An 18,876-nucleotide genomic window follows, 5' to 3' on the forward strand; every position below is an offset into this window, starting at 1 on the left:
GCTGCGGCCCCCTCTGTCTGTCACAAGGCTCGAGAGGACTCCAGCAGTCTGCTGCAACGCTCACAGGATCTCTCAGGCTAATAGGATTTGATATTGAAAAATGACCACCAGCAACATTTTTAGAAAACACACACACACAGATTGGCTACAAGAGTGTTTTTCAGATAGATGCTCCACCTTGCTGTTTTTCTCTCTTTCTCCTCATCGCATCCTTCCTGTCTTTTTATTCCCTCCATCTCTGATTTGTGAGGATTTTTGAAATCTGGGTAGTTGTTTTCTTGTAGTGTCCAGCATTGTCAGTTAGAATTTGTGTCAATTCCTTTTGTCAAGACACAACCATGGCCTCATAGACATTTTATCAGAAGCCTCTCACAGACAACTCATAATGTATCATCTATTATTTATATGCCTGATGGAAAATGCAGCTGGTCCGGCTTTGTGTGTTCTAAGAGTATTGTCTGCAACTAGTCCACCCTTCACAGCTGCATTTGGAATAATGGTGACCACAACATGTTCAATCTAAAACAACTTAAGTTTTTATTAAAGCACAGTTCCTTTTATTGATTCATCAGCAGAATAAGTGAATCACGTTTTGTTCCTCCAGTAATGGTACTTATCATTGCATGCACACAGTGTATAACAGATTGGGTTGAAGGAGGCAATGAGTTTGTTGTGTCACCTGAACCCAGCCTGTCACTGCATGGCTTTGCTGTCTGCTGCCATTTACTGTATGATGAAGATCCTTCATACTGTCACTGTAGAATAATGTCTTCAACCAGAAGCCGGGATTCATTTCTCTCTTCAACAAGCACTTGAGTTTGATGTGCCGTCCATCACTCTTTGTGATGGGGGTATTGTTAAGGGTAAAAACTGTCCGCGTGTGTGTGTGTTGGAGAGAAGGCAAGTTTCTAATAGGTGAGACAGTGCGGAACTGACCTTGATTCAGAGACATAGCCTCCCTACTGGACAGAATCAATAGTTTTTGCACACTGCCCTTAGTCCCCATCCTCTGTTCTGACACACACGTAAACACACACTCACTCGCACACACACAGATCCATCTCCAGGCAGCGATCAATAACCATAATCTGTTTCTGCCCATCGCCAGTCATGCGAGCCAGGCTTTTAGGTGGTGCGTGTGTGTGTGCCTGTATCTGTGTGCAGTAGCAGAAAGAAGGGGGGCTGGGGGCTTGATCCTTCCAGTGGAACCCAGAAAGATGCTGAAGTCTGTCATGTTCCCTCAAAGGCTCATGTGAGCATATCTACAGTCCCCCAGCTCCACTGAATGCCAAAACGAGATGTACATAATTTCAATAGATGTATACTGAAAACATAATGGATATGATATCCTGTATGCATTCCTTTGTGTGCTGCTGCTGCCCCCCTCCAGACACCATCATAATTATTACAGTCACTGCATTGACAATGACATATTCTCACACCCCTTCTGAGCAAGTTATTGTCCCACTCTCACTGTGTCTTTGTCCAACGGCAGTGCGTTCTTTTGTATACTGTAAGATTCCTCACCTAGTGGAGATGAAAGTGCGCCTCTATGCATGATAGGATGTCATGAATAGGATCTGCCATGTTAGTGTTGTCTCACATGAATTATTTAGCATCGTTGATAGGTCTAATTTGCCAGCTGTTGTGCCATAACTGTCGGCAGTCTCATAGATAATACTCAGCAGTCTATATCACTGCGGAACACAGTGCTTGACTGGGCACAGTGAGACGCCAAGCTAGTCATTATATGCTGGATTCATGTTCTGAGCTGATGTAAGTATAACAAGCCAACTTCCTGTTTATGGAAAACAGGGCTGACCAACAAAACGCTTTTATAAAAATATAGTAATTTGTAATATTCCAGGAAAGAAAGTCTTAAGAAATCACCTTGACTTGTCGTGCAATGTATATTAAGTGTCTAGTAGTGTTTCCTTAATATTGGATGCATGCCTTTTAGTTGGAATTGGCAGTTGGAAATTGGGTGGGTAGGTAGTTTGGGGTTGGGTTAGGGACCGTTTCTGAGTTGAAGGGTCCCTGCTTAGAGTTGGCCAGAGTGATTTGGGCGGAGGCTGGCATTGGCTTTGATAGAGCAGTTGAGAGTTTACGCAGTATTTTAGGGGCAACACAGAGAGGAGGGGTCTCTCCCCCACTGAATGTTTTAACCTAATCCCATTATCAGTGTAGCGCACTGCCTCCCATCTCTTCCCCCTCCTTATCCCTACCCCCTCCCACCTTTCTCTCCAGCTGACCAGCTGTTCCTGCCGGGACTCACGACAATGTCCGATGTGTTCAGATCACTGAGTCCCCCCCCCCCCNNCACACACACACATATACACAGAGTGCAGTCCGTGCACAACCAAAGCAATTGCCTAGCCTATTGCTGGAGCCTAGGAAGGCCTAGAGGGAGGAGTGTGTTAGTTAGGGGAGAAGGGGGTAGCATTGGGGGTGAGGAGGGGGCAAGCACAGGCCTGTCAAACCAAGAGCCCTGACTCAGGAGGCAGCCCAGCTCGGATGGCATATGGCGTCTAGCTTCATACAACATGCAAAAGTATTCTCTTTATCCACTCCCCCCTCTCCCTGTCTCCCTCCCCTGCTGCTAATGCAGAATGACTCATAGCATTACTCATTTTTTTTTCCCTCCGTTCCCCTACCTCCCCCCACATCAGTTCCTCCTCCTCTTGCCACCCAGCCTGTAACAAAAGGCGTCCGCTGCATGGCACCCACACCCTGAAAGCCCTAGGGGCCCAGCCCAGCCTGCACTCTGAGGCCTGAGCATCATGGGGGCCGCCCCTTTTAAACACAGGTAGAGCAGGCGTGGAACCAGACGGCCAACAGCAGGGACCCAGAGCCCCGCCTGGGGTAGCGTACACACACTGCTGGTGTCAAACTGTTGTGCCTGTTGGTTGGTTTATTTGTGTTTGTATATATACGGAAGCTGTCTTTATTTTGTAGTGCCTCTGTTATTACAAAACCAACATGCTTTGTGTGTTCGGGTGTGTTTATGTATTTGTGTGCACCATGCAGCCTGTATGTGACCTTTTTTTCGAATAAGGAAGGTTTTTTTTGCCAATTTAATAGAAGTGCTTTCAAGAAGTGCTGTAATTTGAGTCTAGCTGAATTAAACTTTTTCCTCATTTTGATTTATTTTCCTACATTTGATTATGTACAATAAATTATATATACTTTATACAATAATAAACTAATTATATGGTGTCAGGCCCAAATAACCCAATTTTTATACAGTACCTAAAATAATAATAAATGTAAATGTAATGTAGAAACTGCGTGGCCTAGTGTAACCCAAAGAATGTCGTGCTCTGTATATTTTTAAACTTGAACCCCCACCCTCATGCCCCTCCCCTTCTCTCTCCGTCTGTTATGTATTCATGTCTGACATCTGTGTGTTTGTGAGCGGCAAAGTGAAAGCCAGTAGGACAGCCAGTTTTTTGTGGAGTTGTCTTCTATGTCCCATCCCCAACTTTGACTTATCAGGTAGAATAACATAAGACAAGACAAAGACAGTATCTATATTTGGATACATTTAAATTCCATTGTAATGTTGAATTTATCACTTACGAATGCAGATTCTTAAATAATTTTTGCTCAAATCTAATTAAATACAAAATACTGATCTGTTTTGTTTCAGTATATATCCTGAAAACAGGTGGGTTTAAGTGCATTCTGTGTTGACCTCCTGTTTCTATTAACACAACGGTATATTTAAAAATTAAGCACAAAAAGCATTGCAACAAACTTGCTGTACTAAATACACACTAAACACCCAGTTGGGTTAATTTTGATTGATATATTTAATAACTAATTAATGGCTGTCATACATCTCCAGTGTCAAATGCTGTGGTGTCATACTGCTACAGTTAAAAGAAAGTTCTTCTATCTCTCCTAATTTAAGATTCAATTGAATAAATTCCCACAGATTTTACAGGCAAAGAGAATAGCGTGGCTTTCATTGCATTTATTATATTTTGCATTTACTGTTGAATAGGTAGACTTAACTGTGTAATCATCCCAAATTGGCTACTAGTATGTAAAGGAATGACTGACTGCATAGGTTTGGATGTTAACATTCATGAACACCATACCCTTGGAAAGACAAAACACTGTGAATATCCTCACTAAATATCAACAAAAAATGAAATTGCTATAATGACTTTCTTGCTAATAGGTCATTGGTTTCTGTCCATCAGCCAGAAAACCCTGACCCCAGTGTCACAACTGGACTAGTACGGACTGAATTGCCGTTAAGAGGACATGTGCATTGTGATTGATGTGTAACGGTGCTGCTTCTAGCACGGGTGTAAAAACCTGTCTGTCTGCTTTAAGTGATAAGCATCCAGCTAGCCATTCCATCTGTTCCCCCTAGCCCTGTTTAATTAATGAACTTTCTTTCTCCACCCTGTAGCCAGCCAGCGCAACACTAAAGCAAAAGCTGTTAGCCCTCTCAGGTTATCCAAATGGATGCATGTTCTTGTCCCCCCCTCCTCAATGGGTGCGTTCTCATTGATTAGTTATGTTTTGTTTTCCCCTCTTTTGTCTCCGGGTTCTTGAAGGGAGGGTTAATGAGCTTTCCTGGCAAGCTGTAGCACTTGGAATCTGGGGATAAATGGGAATAATTTTGTTGTTTTTTTGTTTTGTTTTTTTGTGATGGACTTGGCAGAGATGTGAAGCCTCGTGCCACCATGTGTGTTTGTGTGTATGAATGTGTACGTGAATGTTAATGCGTGTTTGTTTGGATGTGTATGAATGGCTTTGAGGCGGGGTATATTGCATTTCATCCCTGCTGGTCCATTATTCCTCTTCAGAAGCAGGGAATCTGGAACACTCTTTAACAGTTGGCTCTGTCACTATTCATCTTCCAGCCATTTCAGCAAAACTCTTGTCCTGTCCTCCTTTTTACCACCAAGTAGTCTCTCCCTTCCTTTATGCCCCCTCTTCCTTCCGTGTCTCTTGTTACAAGGCAGTGGACAGCCCTTTGTCCAGCTAAAGCTGCCCTCTTTTGTTTGCGCGGCCTTTTTTATCCTTGTGCTAATCGCCATGGTCGTGTGCCTGAGTTGGACCCCATATTTCACGCTCAGCTCTCCTTTGTTTGACACACCGCCACTGATAAGAATCCCAATTCTAGGGCCTCTCTGATATTGAAATCCAACAGCGGCGTAGAAAGAGCCTTCAATCATCCATTATCTGTGCTCCAGTGATTACCATTCAATCTCCCAGGGTCCATGCTCCTCATCACCGGCCCCAGAGCTGAGGCCGTCCCCTGAAAGAACCCGCATCCCTTAACGCCTGTGTCACATGCAAGCATATCCATAGATATTTCTGATGCCGCCTCGAGACAGCCCCGCATTGAATGCTGCTGGGAAATGTCAGTGAAATGTCACTCATCGTTCTCCGCTGGAATCTCTTGGTCTCTGATGTGCCCCTGGGTTTTTTGGGACTCTTGTGAAGACACCTTGTGACATTATTGGGTTTTCTTTGTCCCTAAATGGCCATTGAATTTTCAATTCTCGTTTTTTGTTCAGAGACTAAGATTGCTCTTTTTCTTTTTACATAAGGCTGTGCTGCTTTTAATGTCACAGACTTAATTGGCTGTTTTAAGAAGGAATTAGTTGATTATTTATAAGTTGCACATTAATGCCTCTTTAAATGGTTCAAAGGCAGTGTCTGCTCCTCTGCTGGCCTGTGGCCATTGTTCTCTTTTAGAGGATGTCCTTGTGCCTCGCAGCATTTGCATTTTTGTACTAAATGGAATTTTCTGCATTAACAGACAAGGCAAGGCAAACAAAGCAATAACAAAAACAAAACATTTAAGTATGCATCGCTGTGCATTGTCTGCCTCTTCTTACAGAAAGCAGCCTTTGATGTGTTAATACTAATAGTCTGTGTTTCATTGTCAAGTGGTGGTTGTGGCTGAAAGAGAAGCACAGAGAAATATTGTCCAAATCTTCCTGTGTCTCTCCACAGCATCCGGACGGAATAATATTGAGTTTGATGTCAAACAAAGAGAAAGTATTGTTGATTGCAGACGCAGGCACAACACATTCTAGGAGTGGGATCCTCTTATCTTAAAAACTAAATGCACCCATGTAATACAGTATAATATTATAATTAGGATTGATACAACACATTATTATCATTTCTGTATTTATTTATCCTGCTTATTGTTCTTGTGGTTGAAATGTTAGAAAAGCTTTGTGCTGCAGACATCCACTTATCCAACACTCTATGTTTAGATACACAACAGCCCTCAGTACCTTTGTTTAATGTAGTGTACACATCTTCATTAGTTATGTATAGCTTCTAATTACTATTGATGAGACTCTAGCTGATTTGGGTACAAATCTATAGCTTTTGTTATTCTAATGAGTGTTATTTACCCTCAGATCTCCAAGCCAGGGGGCTTTGGAATGGGGCTTTGTGCAGGCAGATATAGCCGGGCCGCTCTAGCTACACCCACTTGTTTTTGTATCTGCCGAGTTTGCCGAAATCCAGTTTGCCTCCCCCCACATCGTCACCCGTCTGCATGGATGTATAGCACTTCCCGCTCCTCCATCTGTTTTGTCCACCCATGAAAAGGTCCATTATAATCTGCAGGATGCACAGTTGACGTGCCGCTAGCTCCGCTTGAGCCAATCAAGGCAGCGCACTGAACTTAGGCCACGAATCCAAGAAGCCCTAACCCCTCCCCCATGTTCATTTTGATTATCTGGGCTCTGTGTCTGAGATCTTCAGTTGAACAAGTTTTTATAACAACATTGTCTCCATCATCCCTTTTCCCCTATAAAAGCTTCTTGTCTGAACGGGACTCTATGTATGCCCACTGGATGATGGCAGGCTCCTGATTAACCCTGGAGTGACTAGCTAATGTCATTGAAGGAGGGCCACCTGGCTGTGAGACTGTACAGTCAGCTGCCACTGAAGGGCCAGAATAGGAGACGACCAGGTGTTGGGCTCCAGCCCCCTTAATTGTTGCCATGTAATAGCCTGCTTGACTGCACAATATAGCCCAGGGGCGAGGATTAGGAAAAAGCTGTTGCCAACACAGAAGTCCATTTTCTTTTTTGCCCAAGGTTTTGTGTGTGGGTTTCTCTCTGTGTGCATGCATATGTGTGTATACATATATACATCTCCCTTTTCCCACTCTCCTCAACCATTACAGTTATAGCAGGTAGAAGGCTGGGCCCCTTTTCCTGGCTGTCTCCCAGCCTTTTGCCCACCCAGAACATTTATTTCAGATACAGTACACTACTATATACTTTCTCTCCGATTGGGAAGGTTAGAAGGCCGAATGTACAGCTACATATATTTAGTTTTTCACCTGAAGTGCTCACTATACGGATTGCCATAATTGCATAATTAAAAACCTTTGCATCATATCCTTGGCTCTTAAACATATCCATCTATCATTATTATCATTATTTTGCCTATGTCATTTTTGATAAGAGTTCACATCTCATTGTAATCACAATGGCATTCATTGAAATATGTCCAAAATTAAAATATGAGGGAAAATCAAATCACTCTTGCCCCCAGTAACTAACCCTCTCTGCTCTGTGCATTCACCGCAGCTGAGATCATATGTAACCTAGCAATAATCATTATCATTCCCGCTAAATGTCTGGCATTTTGCATAAGGCCAGGCAGCCTAATTGGCCCAATGAACCTTTCATAGAAGGGGCAATGGAGGAACAAGAGACTTCAGCGTGTCTTGGCTGGGAAGCAGACAGAGATGCTTGGCGTTAAGGCATCACAGTTATTCTGTTGCACATGCCACAAGCATCATTAAAATTGCAGAAGCCTGTGTTCATTTTGTTTTAATATTTCATCAGTGCTTGTCTAAACAGTGTTATCGTATGGTTAAAATCAGAGCCATTTGGCATGACCCAGAGTTGGCAGACTCCTAGTGCATTTTAATTGTCAGCCTGGTTTTCAAGGTGTGTCAAACTGATTATAGAACATCAGGGTACTATCAGACTACTTTGATCACTGCTATGCTTTGAGGTGGGTACACGTGGGTAGAACCTCAGTTTGAGTCTATAGCCTGATAATAATTATCAGGCTATAAATTTCATCATAAAAGTTGGAAGAAAGAAGAGGTGAAATGCCTCATAAATAATCAGATGGATTTCAATCAAAATCTAGGTCCAGTGTGCCCTACCCTTTTTCATCATTGACTTTATTAAAAGTTCAAATTGAGATCAGATAGATGCTGCCGTTCCCTGTTCCTGATTCTGAACAATTCAAATATCAGGAACTGGAGAAAAATATGACACATATTCACCTCAGATTGCTCATAAGATGCACACCTTTGTCCTGACCTAATAATGTTTCCAGAAGGCTGAGGCATTCATGTCACTCTGGCCATCATCACTGACAAAGGGGACCTTTAGAGAGAACTCTCACCCAGCCAGTCACAGAACTGTATCTGTTAATCTTCATCCCTATGAGCCTTTTTGCTCATCTTATTATGACTTTCTGTTAATGCACGGTGGAGGCCTGTGTGACTGTCTGGCTATAATGGGCCTGTGTTTGATTAATCATGTCGATCCATTGTGTTTCACATCTAAGGCTGCTGCGTTAGGACTCATCAATGGAGACCAGAGTCCTTTGAAAAGGAGATTGGTTACAGACTCAGCTCATCTGAATACACAAGCCCAGTAGGCTTTGATGACAGTCATGTTGTGTTGAACAAAATCAAAATTATGATGTCACCAGGTGTCTTGTGGCCATCCTGTTTCTCTGTGTTGTTAGGATGACTTGTTGCTGTATCATTTACAGTGTATTCTGTGAATCGCCAACCATCAGTCAAGTCCTAAGATAGTTTAAAGGTCAACATTGACTTTGGTGTAGGTGCTGGTCTTATGATTTGTTGTGGAGCAGAAATCGATTTTTAGTGTCCCCCAGAGGAATGGTGGGCTGCCAGAGACTTGAGAAAATGGGTGACTACTTCCTCCAGTCAGCTCATAAATAACCTGGTCATGCCAGCTAGCAGACATCAGATTTTGTCTGCAGCTGTAGCAAACCTGTGTGAAATCACTGATGGGCAGTGATGATGTCACAGGTTAGGAGTGATGTCACAGCCATAACTTCCCATCTCGCTGTCTGAATGCCAGATGGACGGCAGAGAGGTGTGGAGGTTGGAGCTTTGAAAGCTCTTGCTGTGGGAAAGTCACCCCTCAGGAGGTGTCATTAACCTGGGCTTACTGTTTGACCCAACTCCTTTGGGGTTCCTGAGCTCCAGTTTCCTGGACCCGCTCCTAATTAGGCTACTTGTTAAAACTCTCTGAAACCAGCTATTCCTCTAGAGCATCTGATGTTGTGTATGTCAATGCACACCCAGAAAATGGACACACAAACACCTCCACTCATCATAATGCACCTGTGACACATTCAGACGTTTTCTGTGCTGCTGCTGTGTCTACAGCAAAAAGCTGTTTAATGAGACACCAAGGTTTGAGTAGCTGCCATATAAAATGGGAGTGGGGCGCACACACACACACACACACACACTCTATACAATCACCCTACTGGCTAGTTTCTGTCACACACGCTCTCACTTTATCCATCTCAATCTGTTGTTCCTTCCCACTCTGCCATTATTCCAGCAGCCAGCTTTATTGCCACATTCACTCTCTCTGTCCTTATCTTTCTTTCTCTCAGTGTCTCTCCGTCTAAATGTCTCTGTCTTCCTCCCCGTTTTCCCATAATCACCTCACACCTCTAAGGGCCTCTGCTGAGACGAGCTTCACACCTCAGCCCTCGCTGTGACAACAGGTACCGCTGGCACTCACCGCCTGGCCTCTCTCCAATCAACACCTGCTCGGATTTATCCTTCTTTCGTCTCTTCCTCTTTTCCATCTCCCCCCTCCCTCCCTTCTTCCCATCTCCACCTTCTTTCTCCATAGTTCTATCCCTTGTTTTTGTGTTTCCACCAATCCTTTTCCCTCTGTATCCCCTACTGGCCATTTTTCTGGCTCTCATCTCTTTTTCCATAATGAGTGACAGTTCATCCATATGCAGTCCAATCAATTTCTCCATACCAATGTCTCCTGGAGGTGTCACTGCGATCCCCTGTTGATTTAAACATGTATATGTTACACCAGTCTGCTGTCATTACCTCACATGGTAGCCAGGTTAAATTACTGGTAACAACAGCTTGTATGCAAGCGATTTAAAGGTGTGTCTTTGACACTAAGCATTTTTCCACTTAGTTCACCACCCTAAGCAGGAGACATAACCCCTAAATGTATCCATATGGATGGATGGCGATACTGTACTGAGTGGGCATATGGTATAAGGAGGTGCCTTTCAACAAAAAAAAATAATGACCACATCTACTTTTTTACCCTGCTAACACTGGCACCCCTGCACAACCAAGCCCCCCCCATCCCTTCCTCTTAACAGGCCAATTATGTGACTGCTGGGAGTCAATGGCGCTGTGAGCTACTCCTGAGCTCCTCTCCTCACCAAGGTCAAGCTGATTGGCCCAGGTTAATGGGCAGATGTGGGGCTAAGAGAGGAGGGGGTCAAGCACCTAGAGGCACCCTCCACCTCATCTCTAAACTGTCCCTCTTCACTACGAGAGCCCCTTTTACCTTCTACAAACAGGATTAACCTTGGCTGCTGCTGTGGAGGCCGGAGTAGCGCAGGAGTGGTTTCTCCCCATGCATGGCAAAGGTTTTTGTTTTTTTTAACAGGCATTAGAACTCCCCAAATCATAAGGCATGATGGTCAGCCATGTGTCCTCTGAGGATAATGTAAACATACATACAGTATATCATGATTGTGTCTTTTTGTTTTTCTATTCTAATAAAAGTCTGTATTATTCACGGACGGTGTTTCTTACACAGTTGCTAAGAGGGATAGCATAATTCTAAGAAAGGGACTTCTGAAAAGGACTGTTCTTTTATTGCTTGTCATGTTAAAGCAATATCTTCAATCAATATAAAAATGTATCTGGAACCCGTATTTCTTGCCACACCCTTCTTTCGTTCTTCTCTTTGTCTCAAGGGCAGTTAAAGTGGACAGGCCCTTTTGAAAATTGCATCAAGGACTTAAACACAGCCCCTTCTAGTCTCTTTGATTCCTTTGCCTCTTTCTTTCAAATTCCACAACTGTTTCCTCCCATCTTGATTATTGCAACGTTTTGTATCAGGCCCACTGCATGCTAATACTAAAAGTCTTAAAATGGTTCAGAAGGCCTTATATGAAGGACTTACAAGATCCTGAATGTGCACACCCCTTCATACCTGTCTGATCTCTTTTCACTCGTGCTTCTCTGCGCTGGACTACCGACTATCCTGAGACCTGTCGCTCCCCTGGCTTTCGATACCTTATTCCAGATGTTTGAGCTTTGTCTTCCAGGAGATTCAGCCTGTCCCATTGTCTCTCTCTCTCTATCTCTGTGCTGCTATTCTTCTATCGATGGTAATGGTGTGCTTGAGCTTCGCCTCTTGACTGTTTGTATTTGTGTAGTCATCTTTCTAGGTCTCGATGATGGAGACAAGGTTGTGCAGATCTGTCCGGTGGCACTTGAAATTGCTCAACATCCTCCCTGATCCACATTCTTCATATATGTTTACAATCTAGTTATAATTTTGTCGTCCTGATTGTCCATAGTCTAATTTTACTGCTCATCTTCTGTACACATCTAATATATATATATATATATTATTATATTACACTCTTATGAACTCAAAATGATTAGGCATCTTTGACAAAGGGGGAAGGGGACGGCACCCTCCCTGCACCCATCATCTGACTTCTGTGACTTAGAAGTGGATAGAAATGGAGCTTAAGTAGTGAAATGTCAGTATGGGGCGTCTTAAGACCCCTTCTAATGCGCCTAATCTGGACCTTAACCCCCTGCCCTGCCTTATCAGCAGATTAACTGTGTGTGTGAGAGTCTCTGTCTGTCTATGTATCTCATACATTTTTCATTTGTGCAAAAGACTATTAGCCTGTTACCAAAAAAACTAACAAATCTCTTTATACAATCTTCCATTGTTTTCTGCAAATAAAGCACAAAACAGGGTTCCCTTCTGGGATTTTGGCAGGACTTCTCAGGCACGAACTCTAGTCTTGATCAGTCTCTGTTTTTGCTACTGACAGCCATCCCTATAGCAGGATTCACTGTTGGGATGGTATTCCTAAGGTGTTGAGCTTTAACTCGTTTTCACCAGATATAGCACTGGTATTCAATTGGCATTCAAACCCAATGATGCTCTGAGAATCCCTGAACTTCCATTTGTCAAACTCCAGATGGGCTGTCACACAGTGGTCATTGGGTTCATTGTCATCTCATGACCCAAGACCCTTTTGGCTGCATGGTAATATATTGGAAAGTACTTGGCTCTTACTTGGACCTTCAGTTCCTAAACAATTGTATATCTTAACACAGTTTTATTTCATAGGTCTGTCTGAAGCTCTTTGAATTCCATGGCTCAATCAGTTGGTTGCCATATCAGTTGAGTTTGACGTTCTGTTTTGTTTGTATCTCATAACCTACTAGCACAAGCACAAAGATGCACATGTATATAAGCATAAGCATGCGGCTGAATAAACATTCCTGTTGATGGTTCATGCTTTTCTCTTGACTGACAGTTTGTGGCAGTTATTAAGAAGTGTTGCAATGTTCCAGTGAAATGCAGGGAAGAAGATTGGGGAGCACTTGTCTACACATGGATGTTAGCGGTGCAGGCTTAAAACAAATTTTAAAATCCATTTTTTTCATGAGAAAGGAAATACATTCACTGTTTACATTTACAATAACTTTAAGTAAAGGAGTATTCTCTAAAGTCATGATGCATAAGCCTCCTTGCTGGCTGTGTGTGTTCACAAGATGAGTGTGTGTCAGAGGCCAGTGGTGGTGTGAGGCCTTTTGTCAGCAGGGCGACTGAGAAATACAAAGACGGAGGCTGGATGGTCAGGATTCTGCTCTCTAGAGAGACACCAGTTCAGAGGTCAACATAGGCTCTTTTTGGGACCTGTGTGTGTGTGTAAGTGGAAGGGTGTTTGTGTGTGTGTGTGTGTGTGTATTGTGCCTACTTACGCACAAACCACTGTGTGTGAGCATGTGTGCACGTGTACATGTCTGCATGTGCTGGGTGGGGTTACACAAAGCACAAAATGGATCCCAGTGGACAGGCATTTTCAGGACAGGTCCCTGTGGACGGAGAGAGAAGAAGGGAGAGAGATGATGATGAGGGTCAGTGGCTGTTGGCTGATGGGGTCCAGCAGGGATGGAGCAGCCTGCTAATGAAGAGCCATCTGAGGCCTCCATTCACCTTGAACATGGGCCACTGAGCTGCCCTGACCTTGGCTTTGATCCACAAAGATGCTTGACCCCCACCATTCCCCCAAAGCTACCCCCCCTGCCATCTGGACAGCATGCATGCATATGTATACATACGTGCGCACACCCACAGATACATATGCATGTACACGTATGCTGACTCATATACAAATGGACATATGCCTTCACAGGTTTGATATTGTTGGGTTCTGTCTCGTGGTGTTTGTTCAGCCACATACAGCATTTCTCTTTTTTTTGGCATTTGTGTGTTTGTGCATAATTGACCTGTGCGTCTGTGTACGTATGTGTTTCGGATACACACCTACACCCAGACACATCATCCCAAATATCAGTCACAGCCTTTGTCACTAGCAGTGACGAAAGAAGGAGAGGGCAAGCAGGGGACAGGGTAGGAATGGGCTGTTATCCACTAAAACGCATTATTCCAAACGTGTAAATGTTGTAGTGAATAGACAGAATTTTTTTCTCTTTATAGCTAATACTTGCTCCCCACCCTCATAACTCCCCAACCACAACCTCCATGTCTCCAGATATCAGTCCCCTACCTAAAGATCTCTTACATTAACTGTGATCTGGGAGGGTTTTTTTCTCGTTACCATCCCAGTGGTTGCCACGCTCCATAGACGTTACATTGGTTTCCTTCTCTTCTCCCTAATAGGAATGCAGCCGCTTGGAACATAGGGGTTCCTTGGAAATTCCCAAAGTGGCGCAACACACTCTCCTCCCACACACTGGCTTGTCTTGCTTGCCCGCCCAGTTCAGCTGTAAATGACAGTTATGTCACGGGTGACTTAAGTTGCAGTCCATCTGTGGAACTGTAGACCTGTCTGCATTTTCCTTTTCATTTATTTCATCCCTTGCTTTATGGGAATTTGTTTTATAGCATAAAATATAGTGGAGCTTTACGTGGTACAGTAATGCAGTTCATCAGAAAGGCTTTCATAACATAAAGCATTTTCAGAAAGTATAACATTTTGTGTTTTGTGATCCATCTTTCCAGAGAAGTTGGTCACGAACATGAATCCAGGCACTCATCTGCAGTAGCTGCAGCTTATTTTTTCCCCAAAAGTAGGTCAGTGTCAGCGGGTTTGGTGTCCATGACATGGACATAGCCTTTGCGTCACTGTTCTGGACGTGTCCCTTGATTAAGTTACTGCATGGAGGCAGCAGCATCTGTGCATATGCAGGGGAACAAGCTGTGCCCATGGCTTAGTAATTAGAGACAAGCAGAAAGATGAGGGAGTGCAAGAGAGAGAGAGAAGGCAAGATTACCCCTCACTGTGCATCAGGTCTGATTTCTGTGCAGCAATTTTTTTACCCACAGATAGCATCGTACATTTACTTAAGTGAGCTGATTATGGCTCTCGCTTTCACTCATCTCCAAAATACCTTTTATTAGTCTCCCTCCCTCGCCGCCTGTCTTTCTCCCTGGCAGCATGTCATATATTTCTCTCGTCTCTTGATAATTCTACACTATCTCCCTTCATTTTAGTCTTTGAAGTTTTTTTTCTCACCCACTATAATCCATTTGTCTAACTTGGATAGAGGGCAGCGGAAGGAAGTAGTGGAGGAGAGGCGTGTGTCAGAGTCAGAGAGAGCGTCTGCTCCAGCTGGAGTCAATATTTGCTTTAGGAATCTCAATAACAGGCCTGCAGTCATCTGCATCTCTGATAATGGACAGCCATATGGCTCTGTTGACCCACGCTGTGCCGAGGTTCTTTTTCTCTTTCCCCATCCTTCCTTGTCTTTCATTTGTTGGCTTCCATCGGACTTCTAACGTTTCTTTTCATTAAGTCCTTCCTTCTACTATATTTTGTCTTCCACTTATTACCTATCTGGGCACATTTTGTTCTTTTACAAACATTCTTCCTCTCCGTCTGTCATCCATAAAAGCCTGGATATGACCCACCACACAGAGCTGTGACCCAGGTTACCATGGCAGCAGAGACTGGGATGCCCACTCTTTGTCCAATATGGTTTCCAGCAAGTGACAGAAAACGGTGACGTTGCATGTCTGGCTATGACTGGAGGACAGATATAGAGCTCAAGAGGGAAGTGCTTTTACGTGCTTAAAGTCATGCTGCTGTGAAATGGAGACGTTGGATCTGTAGAGAATGGTCAATTAGGTTCTGTGTATTAGTTGACAGCTCTTATAGCCTACTTTTTTGTCTTTCCATTTATATTTTCGTGCTTGAGGTAGGAAATATGAGCTTTTACTTTAATGGATTTCTTGGTTTTGTCTCGACAAGTGTCCAAATTTTCTGTTTTCATCCAAGAATTTCAGTTTCCAACAAAATGCCCCAAAAAGAATCACTGAGCAGAGTGAGCAGAGAGCATGCATGCAGAGACCAATTCTTTTTCAGTTAATTTTGTTTTAACCTACCCTTGCCCATATTTTCCTCTAACTTTTGCCTTGCGTGATAAAATAATGCTATTCCTGTTCTTGATGTGGACTGTAAGTAGACAATATTAGATTTGACTCGTTTGATTCATAGGGCGTGTGACTATACAAACCCATCCTTATCCTCGGTTACCCTATCCTTTGTCTTATTCTGCCCTCTGTCCATCTCTGTGTGTCCCTGTGAGCAGCTTGGCCATGGTACCCTCTGGTGCCTCCCGGCTCAGGTGCCCGTCACCCCCACTTTGCCACGGTTCCCTCAAAGCCATTGGTCATGGCTGCCTTGGCCCCTGCTGTGGCGGCATGTGCCCACAGCAGGCCCCTTGCCCAGTCACTGTCTCGTCATATCTATCTAACCCAGACCAGAGCCTCTCGGCCCAGTCCAGCCTATCTCAGCTCAGCCTGGTTCAGCCTTGGCGTCAGCAACAGCCCAGTGCCACTCCACCCTGGCAGTCGTAATGAGATGAGGGGAAGGGGGGCTCTGTGTTGAGCGACTAGAGTTGTGTGTTCGTGTGTTTGTGTGAGAAAGAGAGGGAGAGTGAAAATGCATGCGTTTGTCGAGCAATTTGTTAGGCGTTGTCTATAAAGGAAAATGGCCAAAACAGACAGGCGTGAGAATAATCAGTCTCATTGTCAAACACACACACACAGTTAAATCTCAAAAGGGCTTTCTATCATTATGCCATCAGAAAGACCTTTTTCCTCCAATAGTTCCCAGCACCATATTTTATCCAGCACTTGCCTCCATTCCACAACAGACTTAGAACGATCTATCTATGATAATGATATGATAATGGCCATCAGAATGTTTTCCACCCTCACCCAGCAGCCATTTTGCTGGCTTATTTATATATTTATTAATTTGAGCTTTCCCATTTCAAATCCGGCCATCCATCCTGCATGCTGGCTGCCCAGGCTCCAGTCACTGCTTGTCACTCTGAATTTCAAATGGCTCCAATTTTCCCCCTGATGGCACCGAGAAGTGGCAGGCAGCACATCGGGGAGGGTGGTCCTAGACATGCTGCCTGCAGCAGGGGTTCTATTAGAGAGAAGAGAGGGACGAGAGGGGGGAGAGGAGAGGTTTGGAGCATCACGCCAGTAGTGATGTATTCTTCCTTTCTTTTTTATGATTATTTTGGAGACTGCTTTCTCATTTGGGGATGTGTGGCATGGCTGATTGTTCCATCTTTGCTTCTGGCTGGGTTGCTGATGGTGGAGCCGCCCTGCCCGGTAAAGCTGCCCCTCGCTCGCCCAGCTCACTCTCACAGTATATCTAGTGCAGCAGTGAAAAAATGTGATGTGTGACTGTTGCTATGATTTGTTCCAACCTGATAACCATATACAGACGGATGGTTTAATTCTGAAATGTGATTATTTTGTGAGTATTAGGTTTAACTACCGGCAAAGGCTTACTGCACTTTGCTGCCTTTTTGTTTCTCTTCTCCAACATGCCATTATGTTTTGTTCCTTAACTAGAGCTAACCAGCTATGAGGAGCGGGCACTCTACTTGGAGGCCATTGTTCAGAACCACAGAGAGGTCATGACCTTTGAGGACTTTGCCTCGCAGGTCTTCTCTCCCTCTCCTGGCTATCCAATGAGTGGGACAGGTGAGAAATGAACTACACAGTACCTCTGTTCACCTTCGTGTTCTTTCCACTCAATCTCTTTTAGCCCATTCTGTCTGTCTCTCCATCTCACTATTGCTTCTTCACATTTGTGCATTTCCTCTCATGCCCCCCCCCCCCCCCCCCCCCAAACCCCATCTCTTTTCTTGCGTCGTTTCTGTAATGCCAGCTCCCCCTCCTCCGCCTCCACCAGTAACCCTGTGTTTTCCTCCGTTTGCCTCTCCAACGTCCCCCTTCCCATTCTCCTCCAAGCTCTTCTCCACGCCTAACGCTCACCTGATATATCAAAAACGACAGGCCCGCTCTTTCCAACCCGCTAATCCGGCCGACTTCCCAAAACACCCTCTGCCTTTCTCCACTTCCTTAAGCCCCAACCGTCCACCGGCTACCCCTCTTGTTCATCTCTTCTTGTTCCCAACTGCATCTTTTCGTGCATTTACTTTCCCTATGAATATAAGCACCCTTGTTAAATGGTGGTTCCAGAGTGCATGTTTCTATGTGTTGTTTGTGTGTGCGCGTCTTCCAATGAGCCCCCCATTCAACCCAAACCACTTAAGAGTCCGACCGACAAACAGCCAGCCTCGCGATGTTCAGCAAACAGCAACTCCCTATCCAGCCATGATGAATAGAATGGAAAGACATGTCTTATCTTGTTCTTCCTACTTGTACCAGCTCTGATCCCGATATGCAACAGCAAAAACTGAAATCAATACAGGAATTGGCACTTTTCCACTCTATTGATCCCGACAGCACCCTCTGTTTTGACAAGGGAAAGCACTCCACAATAACCCATCTGTCATCGAATCCCTGTCCCAGTGCGTGTAAGTTTTTAAAGGGTGGCCTTAAAGTGTATGTAATATTTTTTCCTGTATGTGGCAATGTGAGAATTAAATGTCTGAATTTCCTAGTGTGTGTGAGTGGTTGGAGTGTGTAGGAACTTTTCCAGAATTCTGCAGACCCAGCAGGTGTGGTATTCAGGCCCTGTTAAAGGGCAGGCCAGAGGTGGTTCAGCCACATCACGCGATAAGCTGCTTGCCCTACTGTCTCCGCTGCAGAGGTGTAAAACTCACCAGACCGACCCTCCTACTCACCTCCTCCAGCATCCAGCAACCAAACCAGCCATAAAAGAAACGACTGGGGGGAAAAAAGATGCAAATACAGGGGAATAATTAGGGGAGAGAGTGGTGAGAGAAAATAGAGAAAATCTAGCTAATGTTGTGGACTAAATTTAAAACCTAGCAGATGTCCCGATACCGTTTTATCTCCCAATTCCTGTGCGTGAACGTTACCGTCAATAAACCGATAAAGTAAAAACTTTGACAGAGTCTGAGTACAGCGGTCCATGACTTCAAAGAGGTTACCAGAGCCCTTGGAATAATGTTTCACAATGTGCTGTGTCTAATGTGAAGTCCATAACCATAAATGAATCTGTAAGGCCCTGTCCGTTCACCCTCCACCACTGCGGAAACTCGTTCTGGAACCCGACAATTTTGTATTTCTCTGGAATCTAAGCGTGTAA

At 44.2% G+C, this 18,876-nt stretch overlaps 1 protein-coding gene across 5 annotated transcripts in view; it reads left to right on the forward strand.

Moving 5' to 3' along the window:
* ralgapa2 (Ral GTPase activating protein catalytic subunit alpha 2) overlaps positions 1–18,876 on the forward strand; it is an 88,689-nt gene that overhangs the window by 62,199 nt on the left and 7,614 nt on the right. For all 5 annotated transcript variants that reach the window (XM_035674610.1, XM_035674611.1, XM_035674612.1 and 2 more), the window contains one exon: positions 17,218–17,339. In XM_035674610.1, the coding sequence (XP_035530503.1) occupies positions 17,218–17,339 (122 nt within the window). The remainder of the gene's footprint in view (positions 1–17,217; positions 17,340–18,876) is intronic.

This window comes from Morone saxatilis, unplaced genomic scaffold (genome assembly GCF_004916995.1).
Source record: "Morone saxatilis isolate NCDOM2014 unplaced genomic scaffold, NCSU_SB_2.0 Contig3, whole genome shotgun sequence".
In the NCBI taxonomy this organism is placed as follows: Eukaryota; Metazoa; Chordata; class Actinopteri; family Moronidae; genus Morone; species Morone saxatilis.